The 23,562-nt window shown below is 39.5% G+C and overlaps 2 protein-coding genes across 2 annotated transcripts; both read left to right on the top strand.

Annotated features, from left to right (window-relative positions):
- Positions 1-347: 347 nt before the first annotated feature.
- On the top strand, positions 348-23,562 carry LOC135073419 (beta-1,4-glucuronyltransferase 1). Its single transcript, XM_063967600.1, has 5 exons — positions 348-829; positions 2,412-2,524; positions 2,827-3,740; positions 5,775-5,931; positions 21,567-23,562. Exons 2-5 carry the CDS (start codon positions 2,471-2,473, stop codon positions 21,789-21,791), a joined length of 1,350 nt encoding a protein of 449 aa, XP_063823670.1. The 5' UTR covers positions 348-829; positions 2,412-2,470; the 3' UTR covers positions 21,792-23,562.
- Positions 15,386-21,305, top strand: LOC135073453 (uncharacterized). Its single transcript, XM_063967635.1, has 9 exons — positions 15,386-15,705; positions 16,974-17,250; positions 18,261-18,510; positions 18,554-18,730; positions 18,777-18,953; positions 18,998-19,174; positions 19,247-19,384; positions 20,176-20,325; positions 21,032-21,305. Exons 1-9 carry the CDS (start codon positions 15,660-15,662, stop codon positions 21,176-21,178), a joined length of 1,539 nt encoding a protein of 512 aa, XP_063823705.1. The 5' UTR covers positions 15,386-15,659; the 3' UTR covers positions 21,179-21,305.

Genomic DNA, 23,562 nt, shown 5'->3' on the forward strand with positions numbered 1-23,562 from the left:
AAATTCGTGAGGCGTTTACACCTTGTTTATTAAACCTGTCAGTCACTCAGTCCCCTGTACCTTTAGAGCCAACGTGAAGAAGATGTTCCAACGTGGGTATCAATTTGATTCTATCGTCAGACTAATGGCGCGATGGCGTTGGGACCAAAACCAATGTTGGGGCCAGTGTGTGCGTGCAGCCGGCATAAGACGAAAGGTTCAACAAATTAGTATTAAAAATTAATTAGCCAACGGCAAGTGGAAAAGAAGTAATTAGTACAAATTATTATTTATACCATTATTCATTATTATACCAAATTAATCGTAAGTCTCCAAATAGGTATTGACATTGGATACGTAATTATATTACCTACTCTTTATCGCACTCAACTTTTTATCAACAACCATTGGAATACCTACAGCATCAATAGCATATTATCACGGTATTATTATACATTTTCAGACTTTAAAAGTAATTCAGTTCAATTTGCTACGTTAATTAGACTTAACGGCTAACTAGTTACTCACATAAATGCCTCTTATTTCTCATTTACGTTACTTAGTAGGTAGTGTTCAATCAGATTATAAGTAATAGGTACGTTTGAAAATTGAATTTGAATTTACGTTGTTGTGACCTTCAAGAATCACGGTCACCATCGTACCAAGAATTGGAGCCCTTCTGCCCTCTTGAACTTATGTAGGTAGGTATATACCTACATAATTTAACCGCGCATGTGCTAACTTCGGGCCTGCGCAGTTCCCATTAAAGCCACCCATCTGTCTTCTGTTTTTGTTACCTAAATCTAAATATTCTAACCAGAAAATATTACAAACTGGCGTTTTAATACTGGTAAGTTGAATTTTATTTTTTAAATTAAATTTTTAAGTTAGATACTTCTGTAGATAATTTTAATTTAAATCAATGCTTTCAAACTGGTAGGTAGGTAGATTTAACCTCAAAACAATATTGCAGTTGTTATCAATTATTCAGAGTGTGTCCGGACACCTGTGTAGGTACTTAGGTACTGCCTATTGTAGGTATCTAAGTACCTACATCCTATTCTTGAAATCCAGATTTCTGCATAACTATTAAAAAACTTAATATAAAAAAAAGTTTCATTATTTTTATATCATTATCAATCCCTAGACAACGAATAAAAAATGTTGAAACGGAGTTTCAAAATCTGGTCTTCCGTAGGTGGGTAGGCTCTACATAGCTAAGTACTTAACTTCTTACCTACCTAAGTACCCACTTACTTCCGAAATTCAAATTGAAGCAAGTACTTACTTACCTTCGTAAATATTCAGAATCACTGTACAGTGAATGGTCGTGTTTATCATTTAAAAACGTCGTCGCGTACCGCACTTAAATTTTTTAAAGTCTTTAATTACTTACCCCGGCTTCACCGTGTGCTGTGTAGGTATTATTATGTACTGCTGACTACTTAAACTTCCTCTCGAATCACTTCTATTGCTGAAAACTGCATTAAAATCCGATAAGTACTTACTTAGCTGATAAGATCTAAGCGCACAGACGTAAATTTTTAAACATAGGCACGGTAATAATATCATACAGTATTGTAACTTCATATAAACAGACGAAACGAGAACTTTCTTTCGAAATTCAAATCTCGGTATGCGCTCGGTATGCTAAAGTCGGGGGTGTCGCGAATGTGCCGAATGGACGTCGGTGGCCAAGTGTTAAAAATGACAAAACTGATTGAATTTGACTGACCGTCATTTTTACGGTCAAATTGGTCAAAAACTGGTCCTATTGTCATTTTCAGTCAGTTTGATTTGAAATGAAAATTATAATAATATTGTATTAATCCAGCTTTTGCCCACGACTTCGCCCGCCCGAAATTAAAGTAACAGATCATTATGATTATTAAAGTTTCAAAATTATTTAAGTAGTTTTTACTAAATTTACTAATCACAAAACAAACATTTTTAACCTATTCCATTCACAAAGTATTTTGTTTGTCTAACTAAATAAAAAAATACAATGACAAAACTAGATAGAAATTCTAAGTAGGCAGATGTAATTAAACTAGGTACTGTAGGTGGGCAGCCCTATCGCATGTTGTCATACTGTGACGTACCGCGCGACTGTTGACATTTATTTCAAAATTAGGGCCGAGTTGGAATACTGTATAGATAGTATTACCGTGACATAGGTATTCTAAGCTTGATTATGAATAAAAAAGCTTTCTATGTACCTAGATAATATCGAAATCTAAGTTTTTTATCGTTCTTAATCATACGATAACACAATACATTGATGGTTTTCATTGTTGGTTTGATTGCTTTCTCTAAATTACCTACTAAGATTACTTTTCCATTGTAGTCTGTGATTATGTATTGAAATTATTGATCACTGATGGGTTAGATGGGTAATAGATAAGTTAATAGCTCTACTGTGTGTCCAACAGAGTGAGGGCGCCAATGGATCCTCGGGTGTCAGGATGATGGTGGTTGCGCTCGGCTTGGGATGGGTCACATGAAAGTACACCGGCCAATGGCGAAGATTCGCAGGGACAAGATTGTAAGCCATAGTTTTTGCTATTTTCCATCTCAAAATAAAATTTAAATTACGTTATCACGCGTATAAAACCTTTTAAATGAAGTGACGGAACCCCAAGAAATAAAAATCATGCCACGGTCATAAAACTTTAAGAATCGTTGTGCGTGATTACCTAATTAATTAACTATGCACTAAAGTTAAAACTCACTTAAAAATAACAAAATAGAATCGGAAAAAACATGACTGCGCTTCTATTTGAGTCGTAACTGTAGCGTTCCTTTTCCTATTATAGTAGTGGTATAGCGATGGCGTCTCGTCCGCAGTGGTGGCGCTGGCGGTGCCAATGGAGCATAGTGACGATCGCGGCGGTGGCGCTGGTCGTTTACAACGCGGCGGCCAACGTGTGGCTGCTGCGGCCGCCCGCCTGCCCCGCGCCCGCCACGCCGCCCGCCGCCGAGCCGCCGTCCTGCGAGCCCTGCCTCGACACGCAGAACCCAGCCCTAGACGACGATCCCATCGCCCGCTTGGACCTCCGCCTCGGCCGCTGGGACGGCTCGCGCTCCTACCGCATGTTCGACTACGCCACCGTCGGCGACATGTACGCCGAAATCTCCATGAACAGGCGCGTCTGCCTCGCCACCCAGAGCTCCATCGAACGACTCCACGAGTTACTCCGGATAGCGGCTCACTGGACCGGGCCCATATCCGTCGCGGTCTTCGTGGCCGGTGACGAATTAAGACTGCTTCGAGCCTTCGCCACGTGGCTTTTCAGATGCCAGCCGGACGTGTACTCCAGACTCGCGCTGCACGTCGCCACGTCGGCGGAGAGACCCGGGGTTCAGGGTGCGGTTCCGAACTGGGCGAGAGACTGTGAGGCTAAGCCGCTGCCGCCTGGAGAAAGGCGAGCAGACACTGTTGCATGGAGAGCGAGGCACCCGTACCCTCAGAACCATTTGCGGAATCTTGCGCGGCGGAACTGCCAGACGCCTTACGTTTTCTTGGTGGACGTGGACATAGTTCCCTCGAGGGGCATGTCGGAGGCGCTGGATAAATTCCTGTCTACAGCGCCACGCTGCCCATTGTGCGCCTATGTAGTGCCGACGTACGAGTTGGACCGAAGAGTGGCCAATTTCCCGGCCAACAAGTCGGAGCTGCTGCGGCTCTCCAAGAACAAGTTGGCGATACCTTTCCATAGGAAGGTGTTTATTTATAACCAGTATGCTTCCAATTTTTCTAGGTAAGTGAATGCGTGAATTTTACATTCTTACAAATATGGACATAAAATACCTATTTCAGTAGCAATAATATACATAATTATAGAGCCGTCTCACGGCAAAATTACCCACCTTCACTTTAGCACAACTTTAGCAATCTTGCAAGTACCACGGTAATACTATCTATACAGTATTCCAACTCGGCCATATTTTTGAAATAAATGTCAACACCCGCTCGGTACGTCACGGTATGACAACATGCGATAGGGCTGCCCACCTGCAGACCCTTTTTTCATTACATCTGCCTACTTAGAATTTCTATCTAGGTTTGTGAATGTAATTTTTTATTTTATTTTGACAAACAAAATACTTAGTGAATGAAATAGGATAAAAATGCATGTTGTCTTGTCATTAGTAGATTTAATTTAAAAAATATATTTGTGTTAAGATTTAGTAACAAATCTTATGCGACCGTAAAATGTATGCGTCTCGACCGAGGCGTACAAAATGCTTGATTATTATACAGGGTGTTAGGTAAATGGGTTTATAAGCGGATACTAGCCCATGTTAACATGTGCATATAAATAGTATGGTAAAGGCAGAAAATTGATGTAATCATTTTAATAATTTTAATAGAAATCTGATTTTATAAATTTTATTTTGTATGAAAATTAAAAAAAGAAATGATATCACTGACTACACCATACCATTTACATGCATAAATGTTAACATGGGCTAGTGTCGGCTTATAAACCCATTTACCTAACACCCTGTATAAATAGGTACTTGTAATTATTTTTATAAAAAAAACACTTACTGTTTAAAAAACAACACATCGTCCGTTTATTACTGTGGCACATTCGCGACACCCCCGACATTTGCATGTCGAGCGCATACCGAGATTTGAATTTCGAAGGAAAGCTCGCGTTTCGTCCGTTTATATGAAGTTACAATACTGTATGATAGTATTACCGTGGTCTAACGCCAGCGTCACGGTAATACTATATATACAGTATTCCAACTCGACCATATTTTTAAAATAAATGCCAACAGCCGCGCGGAACGTCACGGAATGACAACATGCGATAGGGCTGCTCACCTGCAGACCCTATTTTCATTACATCTGCCTACTTAGAATTTCTATCTAGTTCTGTAAATGTTTTTTGTGATTGTATTTTGACAAACAAAATATTTTGTGAATGAAATAGGATAAACATGCATGTTGTTTAGGATTTAATTAAAAAAATATATTTGTGTTAAGATTTAGTAACAAATCTTATAAATTTGCGACCGTAAAATGAGGCGAACAAAATGCTTGATTATTATACAGGGTGTTAGTAAATAGGTTTTTATGCCGACACTAGCCCATGTTAACATGTGTATAATTATAAATGGTATGGTGAAGTCAGAAAATTGATAATCTAATTTTAATAATTTGAATTTTCATACAAATCTGATTTTATAAATTTTATTTTGTATGAAAATTAAAAAAAATAAAATGATGATATCACTGACTTCACCATACCATTTAATGTTAACATGGCCTAATGTCGGCTTATAAACCCATTTACCTAACACCCTGTATAAATAGGTACTTGTAATAATTTTTATAAAAAAAAGAGCGCTTACTGTTTATAAAACAACACATCGTCCGTTTATTATTGTGGCACATTCGTGACACCCCCGACTTTTGCATGTCGAGCGCATACCGAGATTTGAATTTCGAAGGAAAGCTCGCGTTTCGTTCGTTTATATGAAGTTACAATACTGTATGATAGTATTACCGTGCAAGTACTAAAGATAATGCCAGCTAGGCAGCTAGAACCAATGGAACACAAACGGAGATTTGAATTTTGACTTATATGCCCGTTTTCACCATCAATAAGTGACCCCTATGATAACACTTAACAGGAATTTTGTTTTACTTTAGTCACTTAAAATTAGGAATTGATGGTGAAAACGGGCATTAGTGCCTTCTAATATTACTTTCGTGGCTCTTTATTGTCTAAAAAAAAGCGAAACAAACAGTCTCCCTTCAAACCATATTCCTCGTACAGATGGGAGGCGAGCGGCGGCAACGAGAGCCTGGAAACACACGTGAGCCACAACGTGACCAACTTCGAGCTGCTGTACGAGCCCTTCTACGTGGCGCCTGATACTGTGCCACCACATGATGAGAGGTTCCTGGGCTACGGGTTCACCAGGAACACGCAGGTAAGGCAGCACTTAGCAGTGTAGGGGAATATAGATTTATTTCGCTGTGTAAGAGGGAAAGCTAAAAGATACTTAGCCACAAAACGTGACCAATTTCGAGCTACTGTATGAGCCTTTCTACGTGGCGCCCGACACTGTGCCACCGCACGACGAAAGGTTCCTGGGCTACGGGTTCACCAGGAACACGCAGGTAAGGCAGCACTTAGCAGTGTAGGGGAATATAGATTTATTTCGCTGTGTAAGAGGGAAAGCTAAAAGATACTTAGCCACAAAACGTGACCAATTTCGAGCTGCTGTACGAGTCCTTCTATGTGGCGCCCGATACCGTGCCACCACATGATTAGAGGTTCCTGGGCTACGGGTTCACCAGGAACACGCAGGTAAGGCAGCACTTAGCAGTGTAGGGGAACAGAGATTGATTTCGTTGTGTAAGGGGAAAGCTAAAAGATGGCTAGAGCTAGAAGATACTTAGCCACAACGTGACGAACTTCGAGCTGCTGTACGAGCCCTTCTGCGTGGCGCCCGACACTGTGCCACCACACGACGAAAGGTTCCTGGGCTACGGGTTCACCAGGAACACGCAGGTAAGGCAGCACTTAGTAGTGTGAGGAGACAGAGATTGATTTCGTTGTGTAAGGGGAAGCTAAAAGACGGCTAGAGCTAGAAGTTACTTAGCCACAACGTGACCAACTTCGAGCTGCTGTACGAGCCCTTTTACGTGGGGCCTGATACTGTGCCACCACATGATGAGAGGTTCCTGGGCTACGGGTTCACCAGGAACACGCAGGTAATGCAGCACTTAGCAGTGTAGGGGAATATAGATTTATTTCGCTGTGTAAGAGGGAAAGCTAAAATATACTTAGCCACAAAACGTGACCAATTTCGAGCTACTGTATGAGCCTTTCTACGTGGCGCCCGACACTGTGCCACCACACGACGAAAGGTTCCTGGGCTACGGGTTCACCAGGAACACGCAGGTAAGGCAGCACTTATCAGTGTGGGGGAACAGATTGATTTCGTTGTGTAAGGGGGAAGCTAAAAGACGGCTAGAGCTAGAAGATACTTAGCCACAAAACGTGACCAACTTCGCGAAAGTGAGACTCCAAGCTTCATACACGAGCTATGGTGTTCGATACTGAGCTCGCTCATGACGAACCGTTTCTAGGCTACGGAAATATGGAATACACAGGTAATTGTTTGTTTGGAAGACGAGTTGACGCCAATTTCCACAAATTTTGTAAAAGGCTTTGGCATTCAATACCGTCTCGACTGTAATTAACTTCGTAATTAAAGTTGTTAAATTGTTTAGCATTCAGTGATAAACGAAACATCTGTAATCTTTAGCGTGTATGTTTACGATGTGTCGTGACGTTTATTCATTTATCTATGCGTTTTGTGTAAAAGTTTTCAAGTTACTACAGGATCCATGAAAAATGTTCCACATGAAAATGATAATTACGACACCAGTGTCGGTTGTTAAGTTTTTAACTAAGTAAAATTGCTAATTGAGACTGACAACATAAGTAAATTATTATTAGCATATTGCTATAGATCTTGCTTAAATAAAAGTTGGTGTTGGTACCTCCTACTCCCACGATATAACTTTTCAATACTAATGAGTGCCCGCGACTTCGTCTTAATTAACTTCGAACAACCTATGTCATTTCTCTTTCCTATTAAAAGTACGTACACCAATGTCAACGGTTGAATCTACCTCGAATTAAAAAAAAACGGGCTTAGTGTTAAAAAAACTTAGACATAAATTGATACACTTTCGGATATTTATATAATATGACGCATGTTTTTCGCATAAGTATTTGTTTTATTATTTTTGTTATTGTAGAAACAATTTATTGATGAATCTTACTAAATTATTCCTGTATCTACGTTTAATCACGGAGAAAGCTCGGTTCATCCCATCCATCTTCTAACAATACCGGCTGAATACAGGCTGTTCCCATCCATCACTGTCTTGCTGGGACCAGTCGGTGAGGTAGCACTTAGGTCTCCAGACCGCCAGACCGTATGGTCAATAATATTATTACGGTCATGACAGAGTTGAGGCTCATCCACAGCACTAATTGGATTGACGGATCCTTCGAATTGCGACGGCATCGAATAAGATTTCATATTTAAAGTAGCATTTAGGTACGTAAACAAACATGACTGACGTCACTTTTTGTTGCATATTGAAGAGTTAGGAGGATCATCGCATTTTCTTTTCGCTCTGCTACAGTCACAAGTGGCCAGCTACACTAACGTTATAGCCACAAACCATAGATCCCCGGTCCAGCTGCGAACATGGTGCAGCGGTTTTATTCAGGTCATGCGGCACCAGCGCACCGCTGGCAGCCCGCCAGGGTCGCAGCATTGTTTACATCTGCCGGGCTGATTAAATCATTATTGCTTTTCATTATACGGGGTGCACCAGTAAATAGTTCTTGAATCGGAATCAGAAGCTAACAAACAACAAGTGAAAGTGATGACAGTTAAGAATTAATGAGGGTGTCCTCTTTGCTCAAATGAAAAAAATGCAGACGACATAATTTGTAAGCTGAAAAGGAACTGGCTGTCAACAACTCTTGGTTCCATTGTCAAAACAAATAAGTATTTGTGATATGAAAATAAACTGTTTACTCGACAACAGCTGTCCGTAACGCAAAAATTCCGGCGGAGCGCTAAAAGTTGTAATGACCTGTTTATGTAGGTGGACGCGTTAGAACATAACGGCTTCTCAACATTGTGCTACACCATGAAAAGTTCTATTAATAGCTGATTGAATTAGCTTTTGATGATTCTTTCTAACTCTTCTTAACGCCATTATCAACATTATAACAGCCATTCGCAAGGGACCTAAATTACTTTTGATACGATAAGATGTCACAAATTCACAATGATATTTTGTGTTTGACGTATCGCCCCGTTCGTACATGAAATAGGTGAAGTAAAAAAATAGATAATCCTTTCCCTCTGGATCTCAGGCAGAACCTGAGCATCTCTTACAAAAGGATGAGCCAATAGCAGTGTTGTTAAAGGTTGCATCTATCTGCTACACAGTAGTTGCCTACTGTAACAGTGCCTATCTGCTCATTATTTGGTGTTCAGGCTATGAATCATCTCATGCAGAGTGCAGACTTCCTTGCAACTCCGGATGATCGTCTGACGTAATAACACAGTTTGACGTCAGTTCTGATCTTTACCAATGCGCCAATTAGGTATAAACAATTTTGTCAAGATGATGTTATAGGTCAAACAGTTTAAAATTATCTAAATTATCTTAATTTTTAATTACAAACATGAAATTACTAACTGTCAGATATCACTGAGATGCTCTCTACATTAATGGTATTCTTAAAATTTTCTAATACGCTACCTTCTAATCAATGAGTTTGTGCGTTTGTCTTAATTGCTTGTGCTAATCGAAAATAGCTCAGTAACTCGGGCTTGGCGGATTATTAAGAAACGCGTCCCATTTTTATGGAATTATAAAAATGTTTTGTGCTGTCCCGCCCACTCGTTGGCGCCGGCTCAAGAATCTTCAGTTCGACACGTTATCGCTACGATTACGCGTTTATACAATGATTGACTTTAAATGCACCTTATTGATAAAAAAAAGGGTTCGGAACATACGTCGGTAAACAAAAATAACAATTTTATGCAAGCCAGGAGAAATCAACGGGAGAGGGATAGATGTTCCAATGACGATGACATCATACATTCAAAACGGACATTCCTTTTACAGATGGGCAATTCAGCCCCCTTTCTTTTGTCAAAAACTTCAGCAATGACAGGCCTATCCCGTTTAGGGCACGCGATGACCAATAAAGTGCGACCCAGCAGACAGTCCGGTAATTGGTTACGGCAAATTTATCGGTGCAACTACACCGATATTGAAATACCATCGGATTAACGAGTTTCATCCCGCGGCGAGGAGACAAGTAATTTCCAGTTCGGCGACCATAAATTGCAAAAAAGACAGGAATTTGTCCGGAAGTTTCAATTAAACGGTCCAATATGTTGGCCCCGTTTTTTCAGTTCAACTGTCGGGGTATTGGATCTTTCTTTAAAATACGGTGGTTGGTTTTATTTATGTATTGGCATTGTCCCGTTCTCAGATAGAACTTTAATTGGAGAATAATTTTTTTCTGATTTTCTCCTAAAGTATGGAAAAATTTGATTCCTGAATATGACTTCACATCACTTGTAAATATCACAAAATGTCTATTGAGTTGCGACTTGTGATTGATAGAGTCTATATCATAACATTCGTATCTAGAGACTCTTAATTGTGTTCGTATGCACATTTGATTATTAAATAGTAGTTGTTCGAGCTTAAGTTTGGATGTCAAAGTCACATCGTTTTCCGTGGAAGCCGGCCAAATGGAGCCGTTTGGCAGGGAGGCGTGGAAATCTATCAGTGGCCGCGCGCCACGTGCGCGAAACAATCCCTGTTGTCATTGGGGGGAGGAGGAATGGACATACGTGATCACGGACACTAGAGACGGCTACATTTGTATTAATATTAGCTACCTACCACCAGTTACTTAATTGCGAAGATAGGATTGACCGATTGTATGTACTTAACGTTTACGAACTCTTACAAGAGTGTACCTTATTAGCAACAATCAGAGCGAATGAGTTTCTTAGCAAACAAAAATCATAATAAAACAAATAATCCTAACACTTAAACCAATGAAACAAATTCTTGTAGTAATTTTAAATAATCCGTTTTATCCAAATCATTAACGGGCCGACCGCCGACGTGCAACTTATTATTTAATTTTATTGGTCCTTTTGACGTTAAATTTTCTTTTGATCCGATCGAGATACGTAGCTATGTATACCAAAGCCTTTATTTAACGTGGAACGTTTTTTGTAAACAAGTCTACGTTAAACATTTTTTATTGAAAATTAAAGGACGCGTAGCACGTAATATGTGTGTCTGCCGAGATCGCACGCGCATCGAAAATAGTTTGCGTGAAACGTGATCCGCGGCATGCGCCTGAATCGCGGCGGGAGCACAGCGCTGCGCCCGCGGATTCGCTCGCGATATTTATTTTTGAAATTCAGTTGGACAAAGTGAAAAAAAAAAGAATTGCCGACGATTTTAACCGGCTGGCGTTTGCGGATGTAATAATAATGACTTAAAATGAAATTCAGGAAAAATGTTTTATACTAGTAAATTAAGGCTTTGTTACTTTATGTTAAATATTTATTTTTCAGCTCGATAAAAAGGAGACATAGGCTTAGTTATAACAGATAATAGGGTAGATTCCTTGATATCCATTTCTAAGTATTGCAAAGATTGATTCTAGAAATGAGATAAGTCATAGTCACTTCTAGCATAAAAGTATATTTTGTCCCATGTGCATTTATTAGGTACCTACTTCTCAGTTAAATTTTCACCAGTCAGTTATTATTTGTACGGACAAACTGTAAACTTAACGTAAAATATTATTTGGCGAACTCTACATTGTTATTGACTGTCTACGAAAATAAAATTGGTTTGTTTGGCTAACTGTTTCCAAGTGCATAATAACAATGCAAACTTACGATTACAAGTAGGTATTGTTAGTTGTTACCGTATTCAAAATAATCATAAAATATTGTATAGAAAAAATCTTCTTAGTATGACGCGTCGTCTTGTCTTCTTCTTATTTATTATCAGGCCTTTCAATCCTGAGGATAAACCTCATTATTGTTTTTATTTATCTAGTAATTCCTAAAAATATACTAATACAATTTTCTAATATTACATTGGGCTAGGTCAGTGGTTCTTAACCGGTGGTCCGCGGACCACTGGTGGTCCCTGGAGACATTTCAAGTGGTCCACGAAGATATCGTAATAAATAAGTGACGTGACGTGATGAGTCGAGTCAACACCACGCAAACGGCGCACATTGGGCGAGAAATCTATCTCCCCTTTCATAGGATTTTGAAAAAATAAAAGTGGTCCCTGACAAGACAGAAATTTGGTAAAATGGTCCCTCGTGACTTAAAGGTTAAGAACCACTGGGCTAGGTAAATGTTGTGATACTTGAATTTGTAAAATCTAATCATAGTATGGTTTATCTGAGGGTAGAGCAAGTTTTACCGCCATTTGGTAATATTATCGCAAGTTGTCCTAAGTATTAAATAAATATTGAAATATTACGAGTAATTCGCAATGCTTTGTAGAGTCGTGCAGAGAACTGTACAGCTGCATTTGAATGAAAGATTACCCAGTTTTAGATTGCCGAACTCCCATAATCTAGTTCAATGTTCACAAATAGATGATGGCGTGTGCTACAAGTGACGAACTAATAGCGGATACCATTTTAAACTACATTAAAAATAGTATTTTATCGTACATTTTAATACGATTGAGCTGTTCTTCTTCTTCTTTTCCCTAGCCCTTTTTCCTATTATTTGGGCTCTCTTTGTTCTGAGGCGTCAGGACAGTCTGTCCTGTTGGGCTGGGCTGCTGAGGTATCCTGTTTAAATTATAGCTGCATAATATTTTAGTGTCTTCATATGAACGCCTCATTTCTCTGCCCTCAAAATTTCCCAACAACTACAAAATCTTAACATGTTACGTTTCATCAACTTTGATAATTCTCCGTCTCATTGAATTACGGAAGATGGCACTTTAAATCAACAACCGAATAGAGAGAACGAAAGAGGAGAAAAGAGAAGAACGGAATACATCTTCAAGCGTTCATAGTTCATCATCATTAATTCATATCGCTTGTATTTTATGCTTGTACCACTCGGATGGAAGTAGGTCTGTCACGGTCCGCTGCCGGTTGAAGGTCGCTCCGGCGGGTCACGTCGGGCGATGCGATGTCTCGAAAATACCTCTTGGGACAGGAGTGACAAGATAAAGAAAATAGGCCACGTGAAAAATATTCGGAAGAAAGAACCATTTATTATTCAAAATCATAAATCTTGATAAGTTAGGTCTAGAAGACTCGATCGGAAAATATTCTAGTGACACTTAGCTACTAGGTATTTGTAATATTATTGCTTGTTTTCTCTATGTATTATCTTGCCTGGATTATATGTAATCATAAGAATGTTACAGACCACTTCCAAGCCAATCAAACTCTAAGCAAACTGATAAGTTATCAATAAAATCTATTGCTTCTGATATTCTCCACCAAACAAGATGGACCAACGATATGCTCAAACTGGGAAGCAGTAGTGAAGTATCCTAAAATTGGGCTCAATGACTTGAATTGAGAAAGAAGAAGACCGGCATAGGCAGATGGTGATGAACTGTTGAATAATGCACCTCCTCAGTACAAAATCAATAATTGTCTCTGATTCAAATCTACAAGTGAGGAACACAAATCACTACATCAGACAATCTAACGATAGTCTTTAGCAAGAGCATGACGTGCTGCCACCTAATTCACATTTGATACATGGTCTGCATTGTTTTGGCGGTGCAGGAGTGCTTCATTTGTATCAGCACATACTGCATTATGAAACGGTGAGTCACGCGCTATTCCGGCGCGGTAACGAACTCGGAGTGACGCCTGCAGCCGGGTTACGAGCAGTAAATATCGGATTCAGTTTAGCGTCATGACCTTGATGCTCCTTCATTAAACTAAATACTTCATGGGAGGTCGAATTGAAAGAGTAGGAGTTGGGTTGGATTATGGATGGGCTAGCTTTTGAATATGATCCAGGAGATATCAATATTCAGGACTCTCATACCTTTTTGAAATGGGTTTAATACTTAAAAAGGATGATAGAAATCTTTGTGAAAGATGATTTTGTCCTTCAGATTCAGGGTGATGGATAGCTGGCTGGCCGAATAGAGCAGAAGCTCTTTAGAAAGCTTTTTTGATGGTGTGTGTAAACTACACCATATACTTACCTACTGTACTGTTGTATAAATGTAGAGTTTTACAATAGGTACTATGAAAAATAGCCAATCAATCAGAACACTGTATAAATTGTAGAAATGCTTTTGGTTTCCACGGTGTAGTTTTCAATGAAAACATGAAACTGTGATATTTGAAGCAATACGTGTCTATGTCACGTGATCTCTGAAAATAGCTCAAACCTAACGGCCACAACAGTCGGAGTGTCGGCTGCAGAGGCGGCGGAAAATTACATGATTACGTTGGAAATTTACGGGAGCTGGTTCCCTTGTATTTATTTTATTCTTTTTGTCTATCGTGTGGGCTGTGTTGATAACGTCAATGTGTATTATGTATGTTTGTGCCATATGTTTGTCTCGAAGCGCTGGTAGGGCCCACAAGATAAGGAGACATGTAAAGTGCCCCACTATTGACGTTCATAAGTGCCACTTGTGGTCTAAACTGAATAAATATTTTTGATTTTGATTTTGATTTTTGATTTTATTATTTCTGTTGGTAACTCCTAAAGTTACTAATAGAACATTGGTACAACAATAACAACAGTCGTTATGTAGCTTCAAGTTGTGCTTGCACATAGTACAAGGTCTACTGGCTAACTACAGCAATAAGACAACATATTATGTAGGTTCTTTAATAGTTACATTAATGGATATACATGCGGTATTTGAACCCGCAGCTGTCACGCAAACCACACCCAGCTAAATGTTACCAACCTTTCCTTGATTGGCTGAAAATTTTGCGCACAGCACGTTCTCTTCAAGAAAAAATGCGATTTGATATTACCTCAATCATAATTTCACAAACTCAACGGAAAATTCTTGATCTAAAACTGGCTTAAGCCGTTAATTTCGAAATAACAGCCTAGTGTCAGAATTAGAAATTAGTGCTGAAAACCAGTAACTAATTGACCCGCGTTGTGAAATGTTTCGGAAACAAAGTTTCCGGCGCATAGACTAATAGACAACTCATTTGGAATCGATTTGGCGCAGCGGCGATGCTTGGCGAATTCATGATTCCCACTTCAATATTACTGTACCTTCCTGTACATACTACCCTCTTATTAATAACCAACCATAGTTGGTAATTGGTATCTACTGGGTGATTTGTGAAATTGTGATCAAATAACCAAAAAGTAAAAGTATCAGGCAAATAGTAGAGACAATTCATGACATCATTAGGTACATACGAGTACATATTACTAAATGTCAATTAATCAAATCGAAACTGTGTATTTTGTGTTTATTAATGGACACACGTGAACTGTGTCTCAGCGCAAATAAAAGTTTCTTTAATGACATTCTCGCTCTACATTTTACTTTTTTTATGCTTGTACGATTTGTTTTTTCAAAGACTTGCCTTGGGTTTGATTTATTGTAAGCCCGATTTTGATATTTCATTGTGATTACAAATAACTAACACTAAATTACACTCGCGAAATGCGATATGTGCGATTTGTCATGATGTATCCTATACACATGGATACTAGGATTGTGAAAAGTTCTTTCAAATAAGCTTTCTTAAAATTCGTGATATATGTAATTCCTGTATCACTCGTAATTAAAATTTTTAAGACGGATAAATCTTCGAATGAATGAATGCTTTTTCAGCTTTCTTTTTTAATTTTTTTGGGAAATTACTTGTCGCGTACGCCTCATTAACCACTGAACTTGACAAAACAACAAGATCTGTGAAGCACCTTGACCGTGGCTTGCGCCCAGACTGTGTTGCCCAATCGTAGACCTTCACGAATCGAGTTAAGGTCTAAAGTGCAGAAGTGCTTGTCCCCGCGGTTCCATTGGGCAATGGTAGAGGACCGGCGCGGGCGCAGCTGACGGCACAGCCAGGACCACCGCTGAAATGGACGTACGCCTTCTCCTGCTGTTCAGCCTCCTCACTGGCGCTGGTAAGTACTTTTTCATATATGGTTAATGAACTAGCAGCAGTGATATATCCATTTTCTTTCGTTATAATATTTCATAACCAGTTAGCATTTATCGTAAATTTTTTGGCTGGAGCAGTCTGTTGCATGTGTGTATTTTCATGGCATTTTTTAAATTAAATACCTAATGTGATTAGAATGAGTATAGCCTCGATTTACCATAGCTAAAGATAAGTAGTTCCTGAAATTATACAAAAGACTATGATTCTAGGTATCCTGACATCGCTTTGAAGATTTAAGGGAATGAAATTCCATTCCAGCGTCAGTTTTCCCTTAACGTTTATTCTTTCTACGTAACCTGTGAATAAATGAACCTCCGATATTTCAGCACATAAAGTTTCAGTGAGTGTTGCGTGTCGTGTAAAAGTTTGAGTGAGATTTAATAGAACAGTGTTACCAGTGTTGAAAGCAAAGACGGACAAAGAGGGTTAACCTATTGGTCGATTTGTCCGCAAACAAATCTGCAAACTTTTTATATCCTTGTTCAAAGCTCATAGGTATAAGTGTGCTGAAATATTGGAGACTCGTTCTCAAAGGTGCCCTACATGACATAGAAGACTTACTATAACTTTTTTATCATCTTCACCTATCGTAAGATGAGATTTATGTAAATTAGGCATATTCAATTTCTCACAGAGAACAAAACAGAAATAATGCACTTGAAACACCACACTGAAATAAAATATTATTCTCTAATTCGATACTCAGCAGGTTAAATTTTAATTATTGGCTAATATAACTAATCAGTGGAACATTGAAAATTATTCGGCATTGAATTCAGTGCCAATTTTTTGCCATAATCAATTTCTAGATTGGCGTTTACTTTTGTTTTGTTATGCTTTTGATTGTTGTTTTTGTATTAATTAACTTATTATTCAGTAAGATAACATTAAATGTTCAGAACTTCAGGGCATACTGAGTACCGTAAATAATGACGTGAAGAATCTATTATTCTGTAGTTTGCTTATTAGTGTCTCAAGATTAGCCTAATACATGCTTTGCAATACATGTTAAAGCTTATCATTATCACCTCATCAGTATTTATAGTAGTATTACTATACTGATAGTAGACAGTCATTTTCAGGCAAATAAGTACTGACTTATTTGCCTGAAAATGACTGACTTCATTACTTAATGTCTCAAAATGACGAGAAATTAATTTCATGCATCTTAGTACCTTACTTTCAAAAATCCTAACCTACATCTTTATTACCAAAGCCATCTCGTTTTAGACTTCCAAGAGACAGTGGAGGCGGAATGTTGCTCCAACGATGTCGATGGCACGCAGCAGGACACCGCCGACCAGACTACAGAGGTGGCAGAGTTCCAAGACCTGCTGGAACTAGAAGCAGCATGCCCCGAGCTGAGCGGTCAGATCATCGGCGGCAGGCCTAGCTCGGTCACCAGACACCCATACCAGGTGTCCATGGTGCTCAATGGGAACTCTTTCTGTGGAGGGTTCATCATCAGCCCGAGCTATGTCCTGACTGCGGCGCACTGTGTTCAGAAGTAAGTCTTGGTGTACGTCCATGAGACTTTTACGTTTTATTTGTTGAACATAGACTAGATTTGCTATATTTTTTTCCTTGATGAAACAGTAATAAAAACAAAAAAAACATTTGTGCATAACAAAATATTTATCTACTTGTAAAAAAGTTCATTTCTAAAATTATTTTGTATGAAATGAACTAAAACTATTTGGCCGTCATAGAAAACTGCTACTCTGAAGGTCACATACCTATGATTAGGTACTTTATTTCATAGCTGAGTACCAAATAGATCAAGAATACTTTATCCTAGATCGATCTGAAATTTTTCAGCCAAACGGCTCTATTTTTGTGCGTTTAGACCTTAACTTAGGGCTCTAAATTTTACGAGTTCCCGAATAAAACTTGCGCCCGGCTATAAAGCGCCCTTTTTATACCCTCAGAGATACAAAGGCGCTGTCTTGAGTTTTAGTTTTATGTGTTGGGGTGACAATAGTGTAAAGTGTGGGGCAACTTAGCCCTCGTCGTTATTTACCATAGGTGAGGTTAAGGTCAAATACTTAGTACAAATGTCACTTAAAAGTAAAGTTTTCTGGTTGGAAATAATTTTCGTTATGCAACTAGGTAATATAAACAATTTGAATATTCCTTAACATAATGCCTGACCCACTGATCTGAAAATACTTTTTGTGCCAATCAATTATAATTTTAAACCTTCAATGAGATTAGATATGCAAAACTGTGTACGAATAATAAAACACCGCGAGTTCAAGAGTGCAGCCTTGACATAGCGACCGTGCTTATTGATTTATTAGCTTTCTCAAAGTACTGGCAATAAATGTTAGACAAATTCAATCTAATTCAGCATGAAAAACAAAACCTTTGTAATGTTTTAACCTTAAGGATCTCACATTTGTTTTTTAAGAATTTACTAATTTGTGCAATACAAATCCCGGTAACCGTTATTGAATGGCTTTGATGTAAGTGTCAATTTAGTTGAACGTTTCAAATAACAAATAAAAAATTCTTCAGCGTATCCCCGAACGCGATCCGCTTGCGCGTGGGCAGCACACGACGCGACTCGGGCGGGCGTATCGTGCGCGTGGCCAACGTCACCGTGCACCCGCGGTACGGACAGCCGCAGTATGACAACGACATTGCTGTGCTAGGGCTGGCCCGGCCTCTGGTCTTCAACGATGCCATCAGATCCATCCGGCTGCCCCAGCCGAGACAGGCCGTGCCGCTGGCGAGAATGACGGTCACTGGCTGGGGTCTCACTGCGGTAAGTTCTCACTATATCAATATGCGAGACTACCATATAATAGGGTTGGTCCACCGTGCACCCACGGTACGGACACTCACAGTATGACAACGACATCGCTGTATTAGGCCTGGCCCGGCCGCTGGTCTTCAACGATGCCATCAGATCAATCCGGCTGCCTCAGGCGAGACAAGCCGTGCCGCTGGCGAGGATGACGGTCACGGGCTGGGGACTTACTGCGGTAAGTCCTCACTATTATCAATATGCGAGACTCTACCATATAATAGGGTTGGTCCACGATGCACCCGCGTTACGGACAGCCGCAGTATGACAACGACATCGCTGTGCTAGGCCTGGCCCGGCCGCTGGTCTTTAACGATGCCATCAGATCCATCCGGCTGCCCCAGCCGAGACAAGCCGTGCCGCTGGCGAGGATGACGGTCACGGGCTGGGGCCTCACTGCGGTAAGTCACTCGTATCAATGTGCTAGACTCTATCACTAGAATAGGGTTGGTCCACGATGCACCCGCGTTACGGACAACCGCAGTATGACAACGACATCGCTGTCTTAGGCCTGGCCCGGCCACTGGTCTTCAACGATGCCATCAGATCAATCCGGCTGCCTCAGCCGAGACAGGCCGTGCCGCTGGCGAGGATGACGGTCACGGGCTGGGGCCTCACTGCGGTAAGTCACTCGTATCAATGTGCTAGACTCTATCAATAGAATAGGGTTGGCCCACGATACGGACAACTGCAGTATGACAACGACATCGCTGTCTTAGGATTGGCCCGGCCGCTGGTCTTCAACGATGCCATCAGATCCATCCGGCTGCCCCAGCCGAGACAGGCCGTGCCGCTGGCGAGAATGACGGTCACTGGCTGGGGTCTCACTGCGGTAAGTCACTCGTATCAATGTGCTAGACTCTATCAATAGAATAGGGCCAAGGACAACCGCAGTATGACAACGACATTGCTGTGCTAGGCCTGGCCCGGCCGCTGGTCTTCAACGATGCCATCAGATCCATCCGGCTGCCCCAGCCGAGACAAGCCGTGCCGCTGGCGAGGATGACAGTTACAGGCTGGGGACTTACCGCGGTAAGGGGCGGGTTGGCCTTTAACCATGAGCCATCCAGCTAGGATGGTCACTGGCTAGGCCGTCATGGCGACAAGTCATAATGATGACTTTATCCCACTACACTGTATAATTATATGTATAAGACTCAATCGGGACTGAATCACGCAAAACCGCACCAAATTCTGTTCCGCATATCTCATAATATGTGAACTATAACAAAAGTATCGATAATCTTACTTCCACTGCAAGGGCATACCAAAGCCTCTCTACACCTCAACACTTTGATATAAATTTTTCAGCTGCGCCTATGTGTAGGAAATCAGCAGACCTCTGCTTTTAGTTTATGACTTACTAGCTTTCCGCCCGTGGCTTCGCGCGCGTGGACTACATTACCTACATATTTCGAGGAACCCTATTTTTTCCTAAATAAAATTTAGCCTATGTTACTCGTGGATAATGTAGCTTTCGAATGGTGAAAGAATTTTTAAAAACGGCCCAGTAGTTTTTGAGCCTATTCATTACAACCAAACAAACAAACTGTTTTCCTCTTTATAATATTAGTGTAGATTATTACACGATTGATTGTATAACAATGGTATAACCCTCAACAGCCGCGCGGACGACGCATCCCGCGCATCATGATGGAGGCACGGGTGCCGGTGGTGCCGCACTGGCTGTGCCAGCTGTCTTACGGCGACGCGCTCACCACCAACATGTTCTGCGGAGGACACTTCCTCATAGGCGGCGTGTCTTCTTGCCAGGTAACCTGACGATGTGGACGGATGGTCATGATTTGCATTTCAATACCTATTTTCTCATTGTTCTTTAGGTGGTCTAGAAGAGAACGCTCTACAGCGATACGAGCGCTTAAAATGGTGCTGTCTCTCTTTTGTATATTTCTTTCTTTTCTTGTCTTGTGTGGTGTAAAATAAAAAATGTGTTCTATCTATCAATCTATTTATTTGAATAACTAGCTTTCCGCCCGCGGCTTCGCCCGCGTGGAATTTTGTCTGTCGCAGAAAAATTTTATCGCGCGCGTCCCTGTTTCAAAAACCGGGATAAAAACTATCCTATGTCCTTTCCCGGGACTCAAACTATCTCTATGACAAATTTCATCGAAATCGGTTCAGGGGTTTAGGCGTTAAGTTTAGGCGGCGGTTAAGAGAGACAGACAGACAGACAGACAGAGTTACTTTCGCATTTATAATATTAGTATAGATTAAACGTAGTGTCAATTTAAGTCTTTTGCATAAACTCAAATGGAACAGCAACTTTTCTAATGTATTCATTCGATAGGAGTCAGAAAACGTGTCAAAAAAGACAAAAGAAAAAAATCTCTCTTATGCATAAAGCGATTTGAATAACTAATAATTGTCTTTTCTTTAACGGATCTTGTTTGTTGAACAAAGTATTTCTACTTCTTTTAGTTTCAGCCTCCTTCTTTCAGTTTCTCTTATTACTTTGCAGGGTGACTCTGGAGGGCCAGCAGTATTCAGAGGGACGGCTTACGGGGTGGTTTCTTTCGCCAGAGGGTGTGCCTTACCTCTCTCGCCTACCGTCTTCTCCAACGTCGCAGCTTTGAGGGACTGGGTCACACAGACCACGGGAGTTTGACCTACTTTGGATAGCGATAATCTAAATAAAGACTTTGAAAATGAATACTCCTATTACAGTATTATTTAGTTTTAGGTATTTTTGTAAAGTGTTTTTGTAACGAATTAAATGTGTATAGAATTTTGAAGTGTTGTTTTATTTCATTTAAATTATATCCACTAATATGAGTAAGTACGAGTATATATTTTGATTAAATAATGTTAGTAATAAAATGTTAAAACTGGCATGTGCTCACGGCTCCATTCGCGTGGGTTACGGTCAGAAATAAGATGTTGATCAAACTATCTTTTAATGTGTGTGTACTATACTGTGTACTATAAAATCATCAAGAATTCATGTTTCTAAAGCTATTAAATGTAATGCTAATTGAAATCGTCTTTCTTTCCAGGTATACGAAATGTTCCTAATCGGGTACCAGTTCAGGGTACTTTCGCCGATCTTCACGATCCACTGGGGACTGCAAGCTCGCAGGACGCGCCCTCTCTGGAGGGAGAAACAGAACGAAAAGAACAGAAAGCACTTCGAGACCTTCAAGAGGGAACTCTTCGCACGATACCGGAGGGACCCCCTCCATCTCATCAGAAGACCGCCACAACCCGGCAAGAAAACCTAGGCAGCGCAGGGCCGCGCCACAAGTGTAGCCGGCCTGCTAACAATCACTTTTGCTGTCCTGTTGTTTTGACAGTGATGATTAAACTGGACAATATTACAATTAGGAAGACAATACGCCAGATGTGTCTGGTAGTGGACGTTTTAGTCGCCAGTGATATATGTATATCTAGCTATTTTTGTAACGGTTTGAAATAGAACGCTGTGCGCTTGCCGGCTTGAGGATATAACGTGATACTGTCAGCAGCAATATACCGATTTCAATTATTTCATATTGTATTTGAATGAAATTGATATAACGTTGCTGAGATTACCAAATGTTGGAACGAAAGTCTAGTTGGTTTAGTGCCTTTGCACCTTTGTTAAGTTTCATAGAACCAAATAATATTTTAGGCCAATATGATGTGAAGTTGTTGTTTATCACAGGATTTCTTTCTTGAACCTTTTATGGATGAGACTGACTTGTCTGCTGATAAATTTTCACTAACATTTACTTCAGTTCTGTAGGTTATTATGGTGTATGAAACTGCACGTAAATGTCGAAATCGTATCCAAAAAGGTACATGAAAGAATTTCTGAGCTTATCAACAATTTATGCATAAGTGACAATGAAAATTTTAAGATAATATTAACTGATATTGGTCACAAAGGCGTTACTAAGTTGTTATTACGGGCTACTCTTAGTTGTTTTTAGACATAGTGACCCGTAGATATTGGAATGTATTGTGTTTATAAATGATATTAAACTAATTTAATTTCATAGAATATTTTATGCAAGTTTTTCTGCAAGCTATGTCTATTTATATATTTTATCTACCGCAAAAATTATGTAATGGTTGAAGAATTTGACCGAAGAATACCTCAGTAAAATAAATATGAAACCAAAACATAATATAAAAGGCATTTGTATGAATGAAGTATAATTATAATGTAAATATTAAGAGCTAAGTTTGTACAAAGATCACATCCCTAGAATAAATGTATGAATGAATAGCTGATAACATTTTCGTCGAAGTAATCAGTCAGAGTGAGCCATATTGTTACTCAATACTGAAATCTTAGTAACTTACATAATACAGCGTGTAATTGAATTAATGAAATATTGAAATTGAAAGTAGAATTTACTTTCAGTCTATCAAAATTTCAATCATTACTGAAATCATCACAATTTTTTATCACAAAAATGTATATTTTGATGACTAGCAAAAGTAGAAATGAGAGGTCTTGATTAATATTCCACTGTCCGTTTCATTACTGTAGGTAGACGCTCGTAGTCTCGTACTCATTTATATTTACTTACAATTACATAAATATTTTGGCACGCATATTTGTGAGTAAGTTACATATTAGTCAAATATATTGTTTTAGTATTAAGTAAATGCACAAAAATTTGCAAGCACAAGATGATATACGAAGTATTTAATGTAATATTGGTAATGTTAAGTTTGATGACGTATGTAGAGTCATTTAGAATAACTTCATAAATAACCTTTCTTTCTGAGGAATATTTTAATCGTAAAATGATGATTTAATAGTGGTATTTGATTTTTTAGTTTTTAATTTTACTAGTTAAAGAAAACTTATTGGACTTTTTGTCTAAAATATGAAAAATGATGTCGCTATTGGTCTTATGAATTAAATATACTTACTTTATATCACATTCAAATAATTTATGATAAGTAGGTACCTATTAGGTACACGTCTTATTTTATTTTATGCATTTGTTTCTTTTTAAATCAATGTAACATGTTACCATAGTATAAGTAAAGGGAGCA

This window comes from Ostrinia nubilalis, chromosome 7 (assembly GCF_963855985.1).
Source record: "Ostrinia nubilalis chromosome 7, ilOstNubi1.1, whole genome shotgun sequence".
Taxonomy (NCBI): Eukaryota; Metazoa; Arthropoda; class Insecta; order Lepidoptera; family Crambidae; genus Ostrinia; species Ostrinia nubilalis.